The following is a 19,075-nucleotide window of genomic DNA, read 5'->3' as shown; positions in this document are numbered from 1 at the left end:
GAGGGAGATCTACCTGTGAGAAACCCCTGGGCTAGAGGGAGATCTACCTGTGAGAAACCCCTGGGCTAGAGGGAGATCTACCTGTGAGAAACCCCTGGGTTAGAGGGAGATCTACCTGTGAGAAACCCCTGGGCTAGAGGGAGATCTACCTGTGAGAAACCCCTGGGCTAGAGGGAGATCTACCTGTGAGAAACCCCTGGGTTAGAGGGAGATCTACCTGTGAGAAACCCCTGGGCTAGAGGGAGATCTACCTGTGAGAAACCCCTGGGCTAGAGGGAGATCTACCTGTGAGAAACCCCTGGGCTAGAGGGAGATCTACCTGTGAGAAACCCCTGGGCTAGAGGGAGATCTACCTGTGAGAAACCCCTGGGTTAGAGGGAGATCTACCTGATGGAAAACCCTGAGCTAGAGGGAGATCTACCTGTTAGAAACCCCTGGGTTAGAGGGAGATCTACCTGATGGAAAACCCTGAGCTAGAGGGAGATCTACCTGATAGAAACCCCTAGGTTAGAGGGAGATCTACCTGTTAGAAACCCCTGGGTTAGAGGGAGATCTACCTGATGGAAACCCCTGGGTTAGAGGGAGATCTACCTGTTAGAAACCCTAGGCTAGAGGGAGATCTACCTGTTAGAAACCCCTGGGCTAGAAAGAGTTTACACCATATTTCTTATGTCAGTCATTTCTTTTCAAATCAGAGAAAGATATTGAACAAGTGCACACTTGGGGGGGATAGATAATTGGGACAGGCCATACTGTCAATGGACACTCACTTGAGTTTGGGTTCGCGGCCCTCGCTGGTGTACTGCCAGCAGATGAGGCCAATGAGGTCGTGGACCCGAGCGTTGGCGATGGTCACCACCATCATGGGATGCAGTTTCTCCTGTGCAGACTGCATCGAGAGGTAGACGTCAATTTTTTTGGTTGCGGTTGTACCTACGTGGCCCTGCAGGAGAGAAAAGGGGGGGGGGGGGAGATACAGGTAATGTTACACTGTACATTAAACGTCATATTCACTTATCGGTCAAATTCTAGCTGAGGATATGTCTGCCTAACTGAAAATAAGTATATAACTGCCATTTAAATGCATGCAAAGATGCTGACGTTAAATCTCAGGTTCAAATTGTTGATAATGAAAAGATTCCCCTGACATGAATGCACTGTGGACCAATAAGATACTCTAAATAATTGCTGGTGGTAAGGTCCTCCAGCCTTTCTTTGGCAGACGACTTTCATTGAATACATTACAGTTGCTTGTGGCTTTAAAAAAATAAAAATAAATGTAAGCCGCAATATAATTTACATTTGTCCTCGTATCAGGAACAACAGGGTACATTATAACTCAGCCTCTGTGTGTTTAATCGCTCCAAGGGGCTTGATACATGACGTCCCTTTTTTAAGTGTTATAGGCTAATTTATCTGGCAGAAGATCAGCTCGAACCAGCGTAGAATATATCACCATAAACATACAGGTGGACATACTGAATGTGGATTTCTACACAAAACACTAACAAAATGGTGGTAAGCCTGCTGCTTAGTTAAAGCCCGGACCAAGCCTCCACCGAAAATGTCTACATGATATGATTGGGTAGACCAGCTGAGATAAAGATCAAGACTCCCATATGCATGTCTGTTGATTCATTCGTTTAAGCTCATCTCTTCGGGCAGCCAAGACAAGCCAGTAATTAGAATTAATACACAATATAGTGTCCCTCCCATGCCTAGGAATGAGCCGGTTGAACACAATAGCAGAAAGTGTGACATCATAGAGAGTTACAGCAAAGAAAGGAAGACAATAGTTAGATCAATTTAATTCAAAGGAAAATAGCACCCCAGTGCTTGCATGAAACGATGCACAATGACAAATCTACAAGGAAAACCGTAAGCTGTCAGAAAATGAAAGAGGAGGCTATTTGCGATGCTGAAAACAGGTAGAACTTTGAGGGCCAAGGTGTGAGGAGGACCCAGGGCTGAATTTAATATGCGGTGACAGCACGGTTCAATAAGCTGAGGCCTGGAAATTAATTTGACCCCAGGAGATTTTTGCCAAGTGTCTGAAGAGGAACAGACAACAATTACAGAGGTTTCTTCTAGCAGTTTCTCATAAGATTTTTTCCATCTGAGGAAATGCTTTATAACATTTGATCAACCAGTATTTTAAAACTGTCCACATTCCCTGTATATATATATTATCAGTGTATCAACTTGTGTATCTATGTTTTGTAAAGGATTAAGCACAATAAAAATGTCAAACCAACGTGCTACGCACAGTACCGACCATGAGTTACTAGTCCTACTGAAAAGTGATACTGTTGAAATCTGAGTTTTTTTGCACAAAAGGGATCAGACGGGGGTAGGTTTTATACCGTTTATTTATCATTTCCACATGCAATCAGAAAGGGAAATCGAGAACAAGTTCTCATTTCCAAATGGTACTTCATTAACTGGGAGCCAGAAATCAGTTCTGCTGGAACAATACATTAGGACATAATACATTACTGTATTTGGAGAGAAAAAACAACCTCCCTTCAGTGCCAAGCAGCATTCAATAAATTCCACAATTTATTTATTAAATTACTAAAATTATTTTTTGGGGTAAAGGCCTTTCATTAGCTCCTCCACATAATGGGTTTTATGCACGCATCGTGCTTCCCGTTGACAGCGGCAATTTCTTAAATGACGCATTTATAGTTTTTTAATCATGCCAGAAAGCCCGAGTTGCAGGCACTTTTTCTACTGACCCGCGAATAATGATGCATCAAGCGTTTCGACTGACTGGAAGTGCCAAATTATAGAGTCATTTGGACCAAAAACGTAATTTTTCCCATCAAAGGGCCCAGATGTTTTCAGAGGCTCCAGTGGTCCCGGGGAGAGAGAGGAGCGCGTGGCGACGTCATCGGCATGGTGATCATCACAACAGCGCCGCCAGGCTCCGTCTCCGCTCTGTGCTCAGGCCCGTGTTTTCTCCTGACCCTGCATTTGATAAAGGACTTCATTACACGACAAAAGAAAACCATAAAAGATAAGCAGTCACCGTCTAGCCTCGAGTCCATCCTCTTGTCTTACTAAGGAGGAAGAATTCAATATCTACTGGCATATTTCAACTCTGGGGAAAACATAGCAGCACCAACATTTGAAAGGGAAACTAAAATATAATTTCAGGTGGAATAAATAAATGTTGACATCAGATTTTATGTCCGCAAAATTGTGCTGTTCACTTACCTTAATTAAATACAAAACAAGACACTGGGTATGCTCTCGAAGTTCAAGACGTCATATTTCCTAGGTGTACCAGACCACAATTCTGTCCGTTGCTAAGTAAAAGACATTCTATTGTCACAACAATTACATTATACAATTCCCCTCTATATCTGTGATGTATTACACAGAGAGGGCGATAAGTTTAACCTCCACGGGTCTATCAATTTAATCTCATGGGTTTTAGTACGGCTTCGGAAAGTGTTCATACCCAATGTTCCCTCTAAACTGCCCCGAGACAGCAGTGCAGTTCGCCCAGGTCTGCTGTGCAGAACAAATATCATAAGGAGATGAGATTGAAATTCACTCAACTTTCTAGAGTTTTCCCTCTCTCTTAGTTATTAACACGTTTCCCTTTAGTGTGGCAATTGCGATCGAATCAACTTGATATTTGCCACTTTCAATGCAGAAACAAAACAAATTATGCAAGACTTAAGTATGCAAAACTATGCAAGATATTTTTTTGTTTTAGGCAGAATGCATCAGAGTACGACTCAGCACATACACTACCGTTCAAAAGTTTGGGGTCACTGAGAAATGTCTTTATTTTTTAAAGACAAGCACATTTTTTTGTCCATTAAAATATACATCAAATTGATCAGAAATACAGTGATGACAATGTTAATGTTGTAAATTACTTTTGTTGCTGGAAACGGCTGATTTTCTATGGAATATCTACATAGGCGTACAGAGGCCCATTATCAGCAACCATCACTCCTGTGTTCCAATGGCACGTTGTGTTAGCTAATCCAAGTTTATCATTTTAAAAGGATAATTGATCATTAGAAAACCCTTTTGCAATTATATTAGCACAGATGAAAACTGTACCCGCAAAACTCCAGAATGGTACTTGCAAAAAACCAGTCTCAACGTCAACAGTGAGGAGGCGACTCCGGGATGCTGGCCTTCTAGGCAGAGTTCCTCTGTCCAGTGTCTGTGTTCTTTACCCATCTTAATATTTTATTTTTATTGGCCAGTCTGAGATGTTCTTTTCTTTGCAACTCTGCCTAGAAGGCCAGCATCCCGGTGTCGCCTCTTCACTGTTGACGTTGAGACTGGTGTTTTGCGGGTACTATTTAATGAAGCTGCCAGTAGAGGACTTATGAGGCGTCTGTTTCTCAAACTTGACACTCAAATGTACTTGTCCTACATTTAACATTTAACAGTCCTCTTGCTCAGTTGTGCACCGGGGCCTCCCACTACCTATTTGCGCTGTTCTGTGAAGGGAGTAGTACACAGCGTTGTACGAGATCTTCAGTTTCTTAGCAATGTCTTGCATGGAATAGCCTTCATTTCTCACAACAAGAACAGACTTTCAGAAGAAAGTTATTTGTTTCTGGCCATTTTGAGCCTGTAATCGAACCCACAAATGCTGATGCTCCAGATACTCAACTAGTCTAAAGAAGGCCAGTTGTATTGTTTCTTTAAAAATCAGCACAACAGTTTTCAGCTGTGCTAACATAATTACAAAAGGGTTTTCCAATGATCAATTAGCATTTAAAATGATAAACTTGGATTAGCTAACACAACGTGCCATTGGAACACAGGAGTGATGGTTGCTGATAATGGGCCTCTACACCTATGTAGATATTCCAGATAAATCTGCCGTTTCCAGCTACAACATTAACAAAAAAACTAAAAAATTGCTTTTGAAAGGTAGTGTAAGCTCAGCGTTCAACACCATAGTGCCCACAAAGCTCATCACTAAGCTAAGGACTCTGGGACTAAACACCTCCCTCTGCAACTGGATCCTGGACTTCCTGGATCCTTCAGGTGGTAAGGGTAGGCAACAACACATCCGCCAAGCTGACCCTCAACACGGGGGCCCCTCAGGTGTGCGTGCTTAGTCCGCTCCTGTACACCCTGTTCACTCATGACTGCAAGGCCAAGCACGACTCCAACACCATCATCAAGTTTGCTGACGACACAACAGTGGTAGGCCTGATCACCTGATCACTGACAACAATGAGACGGCCTATAGGGAGGAGGTCAAAGACCTGGCAGTGTGGTGGCAGGACAACAACCTCTCCCTCCATTTTTGTATTTTTTTAATTAACGGGTTGGGTTAACTGCCTGTTCAGGGGCAGAATGACAGATTTGTACCTTATCAGCTCTGGGGTTTGAACTTGCAACCTTCCGATTACTAGTCCAACGCTCTAACCACTAGGCTACCCTGCCGCCCCTCAATGTGAGCAAGACAAAGGAGCTGATCGACGGGGATGTAGTGGAGCGGGTCGAGAGTTTCAAGTTCCTTGGTGTCTACATCACCAACGAACTATCATGGTCCAAACACACCAAGACAGTCGTGAAGAGGGCACGACAACACCTTTTCCCCCTCAGGAGACTGGAAAGATTTGGCATGGGTCCCCAGATCCTCAAAAAGTTCTACAGCTGCACCATCAAGAGCATCCTGACAGGTTGCATCACTGCCTGCTATGGCAACTGCTCGGCATCCGACCGTAAGGCGCTACAGAAGGTAGAGCGCACGGCCCAGTACATCACTGGGGCCATAAAAAGACTCCAGTCACCCAAGTCATAGACTGTCCTCTCTGCTACCACTCAACAAGCTGTACCGGAGCGCCAAGTCTAGGACCAAAAGGCTCCTTAACAGCTTCTAACCCCAAGCCATAAGACTGCTGAACAATTAATCAAATGGCCACCCTGACTATTCACCCCCCCCTTTGTTTTTACACCGCTGCTACTCGCTGTTGATTATCTATGCATAGTTCCTTTACCCCCTACCGACATTTACAAATTACCTCGACTAACCTGTACACCCGCACATTGACTCGGTACCGGTACCCCCTGTATATAGCCTCATTGTTACTTTATTGAGTTACTTTTTACTTTAGTTTATTTAGTAAATATTTTAACTCCATTTCTTGAACTGCATTGTTGGTTAAGGGCTTGTAAGGAAGCATTTCACGGTAAGGTCTACACCTGTTGTATTCGGCACGTGACAAATAAAATTTGAATTGAAGTCAGGCTAATATAACAGCTCGGGGGTAACGTAACAGCATGTCGTCGGGCTAACGTAACAGCATGACGTCGGGCTAACGTAACAGCATGACGTCGGGCTAACGTAACAGCATGACGTCGGGCTAACGTAACAGCATGAAGTCGGGCTAACGTAACAGCATGTCGTCGGGCTAACGTAACAGCATGTCGTCGGGCTAACGTAACAGCATGTCGTCGGGCTAACGTAACAGCATGTCGTCGGGCTAACGTAACAGCATGAAGTCGGGCTAACGTAACAGCATGAAGTCGGGCTAACGTAACAGCATGAAGTCGGGCTAACGTAACAGCATGAAGTCGGGCTAACGTAACAGCATGAAGTCGGGCTAACGTAACAGCATGAAGTCGGGCTAACGTCAGCATGAAGTCGGGCTAACGTAACAGCATGTCGTCGGGCTAACGTAACAGCATGACGTCGGGCTAACGTAACAGCATGACGTCGGGCTAACGTAACAGCATGACGCCGGGCTAACGTCAGCATGAAGTCGGGCTAACGTAACAGCATGTCGTCGGGCTAACGTAACAGCATGTCGTCGGGCTAACGTAACAGCATGACGTCGGGCTAACGTAACAGCATGACGTCGGGCTAACGTAACAGCATGAAGTCGGGCTAACGTAACAGCATGTCGTCGGGCTAACGTAACAGCATGTCGTCGGGCTAACGTAACAGCATGTCGTCGGGCTAACGTAACAAAATGAAGTCGGGCTAACGTAACAAAATGGAGTCGGGCTAACGTAACAGCATGTCGTCGGGCTAACGTAACAGCATGTCGTCGGGCTAACGTAACAGCATGTCGTCGGGCTAACGTAACAGCATGTCGTCGGGCTAACGTAACAGCATGTCGTCGGGCTAACGTAACAGCATGACGTCGGGCTAACGTAACAGCATGTCGTCGGGCTAAGGTAACAGCATGACGTCGGGCTAACGTAACAGCATGACGTCGGGCTAACGTAACAGCATGACGTCGGGCTAACGTAACAGCATGACGTCGGGCTAACGTAACAGCATGACGTCGGGCTAACGTAACAGCATGACGTCGGGCTAACGTAACAGCATGGAGTCGGGCTAACGTAACAAAATGAAGTCAGGCTAACGTAACAAAATGGAGTCGGGCTAACGTAACAGCATGTCGTCGGGCTAACGTAACAGCATGTCGTCGGGCTAACGTAACAAAATGAAGTCGGGCTAACGTAACAGCATGTCGTCAGGCTAACGTAACAGCATGGAGTCGGGCTAACGTAACAAAATGGAGTCCGGCTAACGTAACAAAATGGAGTCCGGTTAACGTAACAAAATGGAGTCCGGCTAACATAACAAAATGAAGTCAGGCCCCCAAGCCATTTGTATGTGATTTGAGAACCAGCACACTGGCCAAAAATAGAGTCTAGTTGTATAGTGTATAGACAGCCTTAGTGGTGAAGTGTCTGCTTTAATCAGTTAACACAGTACCTTGAAGTTTAACAACTGGGCATTGAGAACAAACGGTTTACAGTGCATGCCAGGGTATAGCCACTCATGTCATATCACAACCACTCATCCAATCAACGAGTGGACTCATCCAATCGATATGCTCCACAACAAAACATCTTGAAATCACTACACATGGGTTCATTTCTCAAGTGATGCAAATCTTCAACCAAAAAAAGAAAAGCCCTCAAACTGTCTCTGGTGCAAAATGAAAAGAACCTGGATGGATGGCGTCCACAACAGAAGAGAAATATGCATCGGTGCCACCATCAATTAATCCTTAAGAAGTCTCGAGAGGTATTTGTTCTGTTAAAAAGTGATTGTGATGTTTTCTGTCTCCATGGTGATGATGAATCAAATACACAAGACTCCATTTCACTAATTTACATTTACATTTAAGTCATTTAGCAGACGCTCTTATCCAGATCATCACCATAATTAGTTGGTCCCTGTGTCGCCGGGCTACAGTCTCAGGATGGTTGCTATGGTAATGTCAGGATGGGGAAGCTGGGGCCTTGATGTGTTTTTTTTGTTGGGGGGGGGGGGTTGGTGTCTGGGCCTTCGACAATAAGTCTGAGGGGGGGGTTGGGGAAGTAGACGAGCAACCCCACCCCCAGGCGGACGATGCCGTGTGCACAGGTGCCGATGTCATCTAGAATATGACTCTAGCTGTTCAGGGACTACGTTGAAAGCAACTATTATCTATTATTTTTGCTGCTTGCTTTCTCTTTTACGCAGTCTTCCTCCAGTCTACGGAGCAGAGTGGGGTTCAGTCTCTCGGATGTCATAAGGTGAATGCACCAATTTGTAAGTCGCTCTGGATAAGAGCGTCTGCTAAATGACTTAAATGTAATTGATGTAAATGTCTACGGAGCAGAGTGGGGTTCAGTCTTCCTCCAGTCTACGGAGCAGAGTGGGTTTCAGTCTTCCTCCCGTCTACGGAGCAGAGTGGGGTTCAGTCTTCAGTCTACGGAGCAGAGTGGGGTTCAGTCTTCCGTCTACGGAGCAGAGTGGGGTTCAGTCTTCCGTCTACGGAGCAGAGTGGGGTTCAGTCTTCCGTCTACAGAGCAGAGTGGGGTTCAGTCTTCCGTCTACGGAGCAGAGTGGGGTTCAGTCTTCCTCCCGTCTACGGAGCAGAGTGGGGTTCAGTCTTCCTCTCGTCTACGGAGCAGAGTGGGGGTTCAGTCTTCCTCTCGTCTACGGAGCAGAGTGGGGTTCAGTCTTCCTCCCGTCTACGGAGCAGAGTGGGGTTCAGTCTTCCTCCCGTCTACGGAGCAGAGTGGGGTTCAGTCTTCCTCCCGTCTACGGAGCAGAGTGGGGTTCAGTCTTCCTCCCGTCTAGGAGCAGAGTGGGGTTCAGTCTTCCTCCCGTCTACGGAGCAGAGTGGGGTTCAGTCTTCCTCCCGTCTACGGAGCAGAGTGGGGTTCAGTCTTCCTCCCGTCTACGGAGCAGAGTGGGGTTCAGTCTTCCTCCCGTCTACGGAGCAGAGTGGGGTTCAGTCTTCCTCCCGTCTACGGAGCAGAGTGGGGTTCAGTCTTCCTCCGTCTACGGAGCAGAGTGGGGTTCAGTCTTCCTCCCGAGTGGGGTTCAGTCTTCCTCCCGTCTACGGAGCAGAGTGTCTTCCTCCCGGAGTGGGGTCAGTCTTCCTCCGTCTACGGAGCAGAGTGGGGTTCAGTCTTCCTCTCAGAGTGGGGTTCAGTCTTCCTCCCGTCGGAGCAGAGTGGGGTTCAGTCTTCCTCCGCCTACGGAGCAGAGTGGGGTTCTCTTCCTCTCCTCGTCTACGGAGCAGAGTGGGGTTCAGTCTTCCTCTCGTCTACGGAGCAGAGTGGGGTTCAGTCTTCCTCTCGTCTACGGAGCAGAGTGGGGTTCAGTCTTCCTCCCGTCTACGGAGCAGAGTGGGGTTCAGTGTTCCTCCCGTCTACGGAGCAGAGTGGGGTTCAGTCTTCCGTCTACGGAGCAGAGTGGGGTTCAGTCTTCCGTCTACGGAGCAGAGTGGGGTTCAGTCTTCCGTCTACGGAGCAGAGTGGGGTTCAGTCTTCCGTCTACGGAGCAGAGTGGGGTTCAGTCTTCCGTCTACGGAGCAGAGTGGGGTTCAGTCTTCCGTCTACGGAGCAGAGTGGGGTTCAGTCTTCCGTCTACGGAGCAGAGTGGGGTTCAGTCTTCCGTCTACGGAGCAGAGTGGGGTTCAGTCTTCCGTCTACGGAGCAGAGTGGGGTTCAGTCTTCCGTCTACGGAGCAGAGTGGGGTTCAGTCTTCCTCTCGTCTACGGAGCAGAGTGAGGTTCAGTCTTCCTCCCGTCTACGGAGCAGAGTGGGGGTTCAGTCTTCCTCCCGTCTACGGAGCAGAGTGAGGTTCAGTCTTCCTCCCGTCTACGGAGCAGAGTGAGGTTCAGTCTTCCTCCCGTCTACGGAGCAGAGTGGGGGTTCAGTCTTCCTCCCGTCTACGGAGCAGAGTGAGGTTCAGTCTTCCTCCCGTCTACGGAGCAGAGTGAGGTTCAGTCTTCCTCCCGTCTACGGAGCAGAGTGGGGTTCAGTCTTCCTCCCGTCTACGGAGCAGAGTGGGGTTCAGTCTTCCTCTCGTCTACGGAGCAGAGTGGGGGTTCAGTCTTCCTCCCGTCTACGGAGCAGAGTGAGGTTCAGTCTTCCTCCCGTCTACGGAGCAGAGTGAGGTTCAGTCTTCCTCCCGTCTACGGAGCAGAGTGGGGTTCAGTCTTCCTCCCGTCTACGGAGCAGAGTGGGGTTCAGTCTTCCTCTCGTCTACGGAGCAGAGTGGGGTTCAGTCTTCCTCCCGTCTACGGAGCAGAGTGGGGTTCAGTCTTCCTCCCGTCTACGGAGCAGAGTGAGGTTCAGTCTTCCTCCCGTCTACGGAGCAGAGTGAGGTTCAGTCTTCCTCCCGTCTACGGAGCAGAGTGGGGTTCAGTCTTCCTCCCGTCTACGGAGCAGAGTGGGGTTCAGTCTTCCTCCCGTCTACGGAGCAGAGTGGGGTTCAGTCTTCCTCCCGTCTACGGAGCAGAGTGGGGTTCAGTCTTCCTCTCGTCTACAGAGCAGAGTGGGGTTCAGTCTTCCTCTCGTCTACGGAGCAGAGTGGGGTTCAGTCTACCTCTCGTCTACGGCGCAGAGTGGGGTTCAGTCTTCCTCCCGTCTACGGAGCAGAGTGGGGTTCAGTCTTCCTCCCGTCTACGGAGCAGAGTGGGGTTCAGTCTTCCTCCCGTCTACGGAGCTTAGTGGGGTTCAGTCTTCCTCTCGTCTACGGAGCAGAGTGGGGTTCAGTCTTCCTCTCGTCTACGGAGCAGAGTGGGGTTCAGTCTTCCGTCTACGGAGCAGAGTGGGATTCAGTCTTCCTCCCGTTTACGGAGCAGAGTGGGGTTCAGTCTTCCTCTCGTCTACGGAGCAGAGTGGGGTTCAGTCTTCCTCTCGTCTACGGAGCAGAGTGGGGTTCAGTCTTCCTCCCGTCTACGGAGCAGAGTGGGGTTCAGTCTTCCTCCCGTCTATGGAGCAGAGTGGGGTTCAGTCTTCCTCTCGTCTACAGAGCAGAGTGGGGTTCAGTCTTCCTCCCGTCTACGGAGCAGAGTGGGGTTCAGTCTTCCTCTCGTCTACGGAGCAGAGTGGGGTTCAGTCTTCCTCTCGTCTACGGAGCAGAGTGGGGTTCAGTCTTCCTCTCATCTACGGAGCAGAGTGGGGTTCAGTCTTCCGTCTATGGAGCAGAGTGGGGTTCAGTCTTCCGTCTACGGAGCAGAGTGGGGTTCAGTCTTCCTCTCGTCTACAGAGCAGAGTGAGGTTCAGTCTTCCTCTCGTCTACAGAGCAGAGTGAGGTTCAGTCTTCCTCCCGTCTACGGAGCAGAGTGGGGTTCAGTCTTCCTCCCGTCTACGGAGCAGAGTGGGGTTCAGTCTTCCTCTCGTCTACGGAGCAGAGTGGGGTTCAGTCTTCCTCTCGTCTACGGAGCAGAGTGGGGTTCAGTCTTCCTCTCGTCTACGGAGCAGAGTGGGGTTCAGTCTTCCTCCCGTCTAGTGCGTGTTTCCAACTCCTGGGAAGTCCTTGACAAACCAGGTCCCACTAAAAAGTCATTGTTATTGGTGCAGACAGGAGGTAAGAGAAGTATAAACGACAAAAAATGTATTCTGTCAAAGTTATTGAAAGATAATCTTTTTAAATGTAGCAGGGACATTTTTCCTATACAACCCACATTTCAGTTGATTTCCAGCTCCGGCAGTAAATTCTAAAGAAATGGCTTTTCGTTAGCTTTTTCCTCATCCAAAAACAAACAGATATTGCCTCATTTTTGCCTACCCTCCATATCTTTTCAACAGGTCTAAATTCCTTTAAATCTTCGGCCACTGATTGTGTTCCCATAGAATATCTCTAACTTTTCCAGTTAATGAGAGTCACCTGTAGTATTGAAATGGAGGATGTCAGGTCCTCTTTGGCTGCTGTTATTCCAGATGGGAGAAATCTATTTCACTCAGGCATCAGGCATTCACAGCTCAATGAGCCAAACGAAGAGGATCTGAACAGATTACATGGCAAAAGAGTTGAGTGTATTCTCAATTTTCTAAAGTAACAGACCAGCTTCATGGAGCTGTTCTCTACTCGTGTGTGCAGAGAGACCAGCTTCATGGAGCTTTTCTCTACTCGTGTGCAGAGAGACCAGCTTCATGGAGCTTTTCTCTACTCGTGTGCAGAGAGACCAGCTTCATGGAGCTTTTCTCTACTGGTGTGTGTAGAGGGACCAGCTTTGGAACCCATTCGACACCTAAGGAGACCAAAAGATAGGAAACTAGACAGGTGTACTGTTCAATTGTTTTCCAACTCCCATCTGACAAAAGGTCCTTGAAGCTAGCTGCCACTCTGCCCCTCCTGCCATGTAGCAGCTTCATTTCAGCCCTTCGTTAAAGGGAAGAGTTGGTGCTGTTAGGTAATGAGCAGATCAATTCTCCCTGTCTGACAGGCGGAACTTTGGGTTCTGTGCCTTCGTACCGAGCCACCACCTCTGAACGATGACAACGTGTGATCAACTGTAGGTCAGAGGTACTCTGAGGCCTCCTTTGGAAGTGACAGTCCTAAGTGGTGGGTCTCTTACAGCCCCTGGGGGCCTCTCCACACGCCTTCGGCCTGCTCTTTCCACTGAGGGCCATGGTTAATAATATCCAATGAACTCAACGTTGGGCTAGCCGGTAGTTTTGGTGGCTATTAACCCTTCCTCGAGGGCAAATTATACATTTCTGTTTGGAGGTGTAGTTATTGTTGAGAGGACATATTAGCTAGGGGGCTGGTTGGGAGGGAGGAGGGTACATAGGTTTGGTTAGGGGACTGGTTGGGAGGGAGGCGAGTACTTAGGTCTGGTTAGGGGGCTGGTGGGGAGGGAGGAGGGTACATAGCAGAGGTCGACCGATTATGATTTTTCAACGCCGATACCGATAAAGATTATTGGAGGACCAAAAAAAGCCGATACCGATTATTCAGACGATTTTATTTATTTATTTGTAATAATGAAAATTACAACAATACTGAATGAACACTTATTTTAACTTAATGTAATACATCAATAAAATCAATTTAGCCTCAAATAAATAATCAAACATGTTCAATTTGGTTTAAATAATGCAAAAACAAAGTGTTGGAGAAGAAAGTAAAAGCGCAATATGTGCCATGTAAGAATGCTAACGTTTAAATTCCTTGCTCAGAACATGAGAACATATGAAAGCTGGTGGTTCCTTTTAATTAACAGCGTCTTCAATATTCCCAGGTAAGAAGTTTTAGGTTGTAGTTATTATAGGATTTTTCGAACTATTTCTCTCTATACCATTTGTATTTCATATACCTTTGACTATTGGATGTTCTTATAGGCTATAGTATTGCCAGTGTAACAGTATAGCTTCCGTCCCTCTCCTCGCTCCTCCCTGGGCTCGAACCAGGAACACATCGACAACAGCCACCCTCGAAGCAGCATTACCCATGCAGAGCAAGGGGAAAAACCACTCCAAGTCTCAGAGCGAGTGACCTTTGAAACGCTATTAGCGTGCACCCCGCTAACTAGCTAGCCATTTCACATCGGTTACACCAGCCTAATCTCGGGAGTTGATAGGCTTGAAGTCATAAACAGTGCAATGCTTGAAGCACAGCGAAGAGCTGCGGGCTAAACGCACAGAAGTGCTGTTTGAATAAATGCTTACGAGCCTGCTGCTGCCTACCATCACTCAATCAGAATGCTCTATCAAATCATAGACTTAATTATAACATAATAACACACAGAAATATGAGCCTTAGGTCATTAATATGGTCAAATCCAGAAACTATCATTTCGAAAACAAGACGTTTATTCTTTCAGTGAAATATGGAACTGTTCCGTATTTTATCTAACGGGTGGCATCCATAAGTCTAAATATTCCTGTTACATTGCACAACCTTCAATGTTATGTTATAATTATGTAAAATTCTGGCAAATTAGGCGGCCCAAACGGTTGCATATACACTGACTCTGCGTGCAATGAACGCAAGAGAAGTGACACAATTTCACCTGGTTAATATTGCCTGCTAACCTGGATTTCTTTTAGCTAAATATGCAGGTTTAAAAATAGATACTTCTGTGTATTGATTTTAAGAAAGGCATTGCTGTTTATGGTTTGGGACACGTTGGAGCAACGACACTCCTTTTTCCGCGAATGCGCACCGCATCGATTATATGCAACGCAGGACACGCTAGATAAACTAGTAATATCATCAACCATGTGTAGTTAACTAGTGATTATGATTGATTGTTAGCAACTTACCTTGGCTTACTGCATTAGCGTAACAGGCAGGCTTCTCGTGGAGTGTAATGTAATCAGGTGGTTAGAGCGTTGGACTAGTTAACTGTAAGGTTGCAAGATTGAATCCCCGAGCTGACAAGGTAAAAATATGTTGTTCTGCCCCTGAATGTGTTCTTAACTGACTTGCCTAGTTAAATAAAGGTGTAAAAAAATATTATTTTTTTTTTAAATCGGCCAAATCGGTGTCCAAAAATACCGATATCCGATTGTTCTGAAAACTTGAAATCGGCCCTAATTAATCAGCCATTCTGATTAATCGATCGACCTCTAGTACATAGGTCTGGTTAAGGGGCTGGTTGGGAGGGAGGAGGGTACATAAGTCTGGTTTGGGGGCTGGTTGGGAAGTAGGAGGGTACATTGTTCAGGTTAGGGGGCTGGTTGGGAGGGAGGAGGGTACATAGGTCAGGTTAGGGGGCTGGTGGGGAGGGAGGAGAGTACATAGGTCTGGTTTGGGGGCTGGTTGGGAGGGAGGAGGGTACATTGGCCAGGTTAGGGAGCTGGTTGAGAGGGAGGAGTGTACATTGGAAAAGAAAGACCATCGTGCGTGCCACAGGTACACATCAATAGAGTCAGACACACTGTCGGGATGAGGCTACCATAAATATAGCTTTGTGGCAAGAGACTACCCAGGTGCTCCCTAACAATACAAAAAGGGCTACATTTTGTGGAGAGATTAGTCAAAGTGAATAAGAGTCTTATGTAAGAATGTAAAAAGGGCATTGATGGTCAACAAGTCAGATTACATACAATATATGTCTTCAAATCGTGATATGTTTATTTTCTAGAGAATATCAATAGTCCCCCCTAGCAACCATTATCCTGTCACCACCACAAAACTGTATAAAAACTGGGGGTTGGGGGTGTTATTTCTGAGCAATTGAACAGCGTGTTCGATTATTTCCTGAGATAGCCTCATTTGCATTTTCAAGGCTTAATGATCTCTTGCTCTCTCTCTCACATTCTCCTTTTAATCTCTACAATCATTTTTCTCCACTGACAAAAGAACCAGGGGATAAAAAATTTTTTTTTTTAAACTGTCCATCTTTTCTATGATTCAGTATTACTGGAAAAGCTGCAGTCGAGAGAAAGACTTCATTTACTTCCATTGCTCTTGGGGATTTACTCACTAGTAAACAGTTCTAGGAAGACCTTCCTCCAGGAAATGCAAAGAATGGGTTTAAAAACACTGGGGGGGTGTGGAGGTGGGGGTGAGGGTGGGGGTGTGGGGGTGGGGGTGTGGGGGTAAAAAGAAGCCCATCACTCTTTGCTCTACCTGTCTACACATTAATCTTAAAACGCAGTTTAATTCGATCTGTGTCCTCCTCCCTGACGCGGCCCGCCACGAGATTCGATTACGGTGACTATACTTTTTAACTGCTGTCAGAGCCGGGCGGGCGAGGTCTGTGTAAACATCTGCCCGAGCACATGGACGCCTCTCATTACCCGGGCATTAAATCAAACCGCCGCAATGAATCTTTATCTACGACCGACGCCCCCCCCGGCTTCGTACACGTAGACCCAAATGAACGCAAGCCGTATTAAAAAACGCTCATCTTCCCGCTCTAAAAAGTACAACTGTAAACGTGACGTCTTCGCGACCAGCTGTTACTGGTACTGGTGGAGAGACGTGTCTTTGAGCAAACTTGGCTAATCGGCAACCAGATGTCACAGAGAGACGAAAAAGTGACACACCGACTACCTCCTTGCCGAACGAAAATAACGTATCAATGAACAAAAAAAAAAAAAAAAGTGAGGTGGATCTCTGAATCATATTTCACTGATGAAATGTTAACACAGCTCATGTGCTTTTAAGCCCATAAGCCGATGTAGAAAACTGGAGACAAGAGATGGGAGCGGTGGATTATGAAAGGTAATCTGTAATGTAAATATTATTTCTAGTATTGGGGTGTATTGCAGAGGCAAAGGCAGGCTCGTCCCCTGGTTCCTTCAGCAGAGGCCGTCTTTGGCATGAATCAAAGGCTATTTGTTTAATCTGAGCCACCAGGTTGTCTGCGAGCTGCCAAGGCACTTTGCCGCGACCTTTGCTCTTTTACACAAATCCCTGTAAAAGGCCCGAGCAATTCACCCTGACATTTATTCGACACACAATTCTCCCAGTCTGCTCTTTTCTCTGGATCATGCGAGTCTAAGAGCAAAATGACAGAAATAAGGTCACCGAGCCTTCAGAGACTTTCGCCTGTGCCATTAGCGATGAGAAGCTGCTCCAAAATTGCAATATACATTCGGAGATTGTTTCCAAGTTTTGGAATTACTGCCTAAGTGCTTGTAAATGACATTGCCATAGCAGGGAAAAGGCCTGACGCATCTGGGGAGGAATCAGAAAAAGAAGCAAAATCTTTAGTTTAGAGAGCAGGAGCAAACGTTTGCTAGTTTTTTTTTTTATGTATGCATGTGAAACATGGCACCGATTGGCATCAAACATGATTCGTCTTTCTTTGCAGCACAAAAAAAAAAATACCGTTTCAAGCTTTCGAGATACATGAAGTAATTCAGCGTAGTTTTATACCAGAATCAGATATATATTACCAGACATCTGGGAGCACCTACCTTGCCGTCGAATTTGGAGTATTCGTTGAAAGGGTTGTTGAGCTGCTGGGGGCATTGCTCGAGCCGGAGAGAGAGGGTCGACTTGGTACCAGTGCTCCTGGGTCTACCTTTAAAGTCCCTCTTCTCAAATAGGGAACCCAGGTCCTCCGCTGTGACAGAAGCGATGGAGACAGAAAATGAAGCGGAGACATTGGCGGAAACCAAGACTGATTGAACAACTTACTTATATTCTCCCATGTTATTGATTGTGCCAAGATTCCAAGTCAAACAGGACTTTATAGCATTAGGCCTAGATATTGTACAGTATTACATTTCATTATATGCAGTCGGCTAGGTTTGACAGTTTCTATAACATGCTATCGGATGTTGTAACATCACGTGGAGATTGATCAATGCAAAATAACAATGAATAGTCCCTATGCAGCACTGTAGTTGTCTGAGATCAGTGTAAAGCAAGGGACAATTCAAGCAATTTGCTTCATTGAAACAAATATTTCTGGAGAGGAGAAATGTAGTGTACCTGATTGCGAGGACGACCTCTCCTTCCATTGAATGTTTTTGCATTTGATCTGGTTCTGTCGCTCCTTCCTTAACCGTTCAAGTCTTTGAGCTTTAAAAGAAGTAAATAAAACAGTGCTTACAAGTAATGAAACAAAGATTTTAAAAAGCCAGATCAACAAAGTCATTCTTGTCTTTTTTCTTCTTTTTTTTACCTTTGTCAGGGTCATTTTTGACCTTTGTCAGGGTCATTAAAAAAAAAAGTTTAAAAAAAAGAAAACTTTGTCGGAGTCATTTTTTAAATATTTTTTACCTTTGTCATTGGTAAGGGCTATGCAGCCACACACTTACAAAAGGAGAATGACAACAGAAACTGAAGTTTATTTAAAGTACATTTGACACAGCGGAACACTCTCCCGGTGGACACTGATGGTAAACAACATCTTGGGAGGTGTGAGATATGCTAAGAGGAACACTGGAGGGCGACTAGAAACACTCGCTGGGCCGTGTCAAACCTGTCCGCCCAACACAGATGACCACTCCCACCCTACCCAATGGTTTTTCCTGCAGCGATGGCAGTTACCTGGACGGGGGTCTTCCTGGGACATACAGCTACACTATAGAATTTACACTTTATAAAATAGATCTATACATCTACACTATAGAATTTACACTTTATAAAATAGATCTATACAGTTACATTATAGAATTTAAATTAAATTAAATAGATCAATACATCTACATTATGGAATTAAAATGTAATATAAAATAGATCTATACAGCTACATTATAGAAATAAAACAACTACACAATTCAGGCACTCTTGAGTCAAACAGTCACACTTACATTTTTCTAGAAAAAAACATTTTATACCAGGTTTTATACAGACTTGTGTCCCCTCTCCCCTTTATTTTGATTCTTACCAGCCACCCCTGGTTTCTCGCGCCTTTCTTGTTGACGTCCTGGTGAGACAGTCAGCCACTTCAGGTGAAGTCTCGGCAGAAGAACACTCAGTCCCCAAAACACCACTGCTTCCCCAAACACAACAAGAGCCAAGGGAGCCAAAAGGAGATCGTCTACTAGCCAGACTTCAGATGGCCTTTGGACTCCCTCTGATTCTGGCAGTAACCCCAAGCACCTCACAATAGATCAAAAATGTGCTCCAGGCATTTGAACTCTCATTGGTTCCCAGTTAATTCCATACAAAGCCACCTTGCACACCTCTGCCTTTGAAGAGGATTCATAGCACACAAGCATCCTCCTGACTCAAGTGAACCCACATCATGGAAATCGTGGAGGTTTATGGCTGGCCTATAGTGCATAGTGTGTACGAGTAACACATCATTCGCTTAGCGAGCTACATAACCTTGAGGGTCACGTTTGACACAGCACCACTGTAGAAACCAATTAGGCTATTCCCATCAATTTGGTGGGCTGACTAGATTCTCCGTTCAACAAAAATTAG

General features: G+C 46.1%; 1 protein-coding gene across 2 annotated transcripts in view; it reads right to left on the bottom strand.

Moving 5' to 3' along the window:
* mapkap1 (MAPK associated protein 1) overlaps nt 1-19,075 on the bottom strand; it is a 130,438-nt gene that overhangs the window by 94,424 nt on the left and 16,939 nt on the right. Inside the window, exons 1-4 of one of the 2 annotated variants that reach the window (XM_065017206.1) lie at nt 18,534-18,715; nt 17,633-17,722; nt 17,113-17,261; nt 771-943 (exon numbers count right to left, since the gene is read on the bottom strand). In XM_065017206.1, coding sequence (XP_064873278.1) covers nt 771-895 — 125 coding nt within the window. In that variant the 5' untranslated portion in view covers nt 896-943; nt 17,113-17,261; nt 17,633-17,722; nt 18,534-18,715. Of the gene's footprint in view, nt 1-770; nt 944-17,112; nt 17,262-17,632; nt 17,723-18,533; nt 18,716-19,075 lie in introns of those variants that run through there. The other variant, XM_065017205.1, reaches the window with a different exon arrangement.

The sequence above is a fragment of the Oncorhynchus nerka genome, linkage group LG4 (assembly GCF_034236695.1).
Source record: "Oncorhynchus nerka isolate Pitt River linkage group LG4, Oner_Uvic_2.0, whole genome shotgun sequence".
NCBI classification, from domain to species: Eukaryota; Metazoa; Chordata; class Actinopteri; order Salmoniformes; family Salmonidae; genus Oncorhynchus; species Oncorhynchus nerka.
Note: the sequence above shows the minus strand (reverse complement) of the source record. Positions and strands in the feature narration are given on the sequence as shown.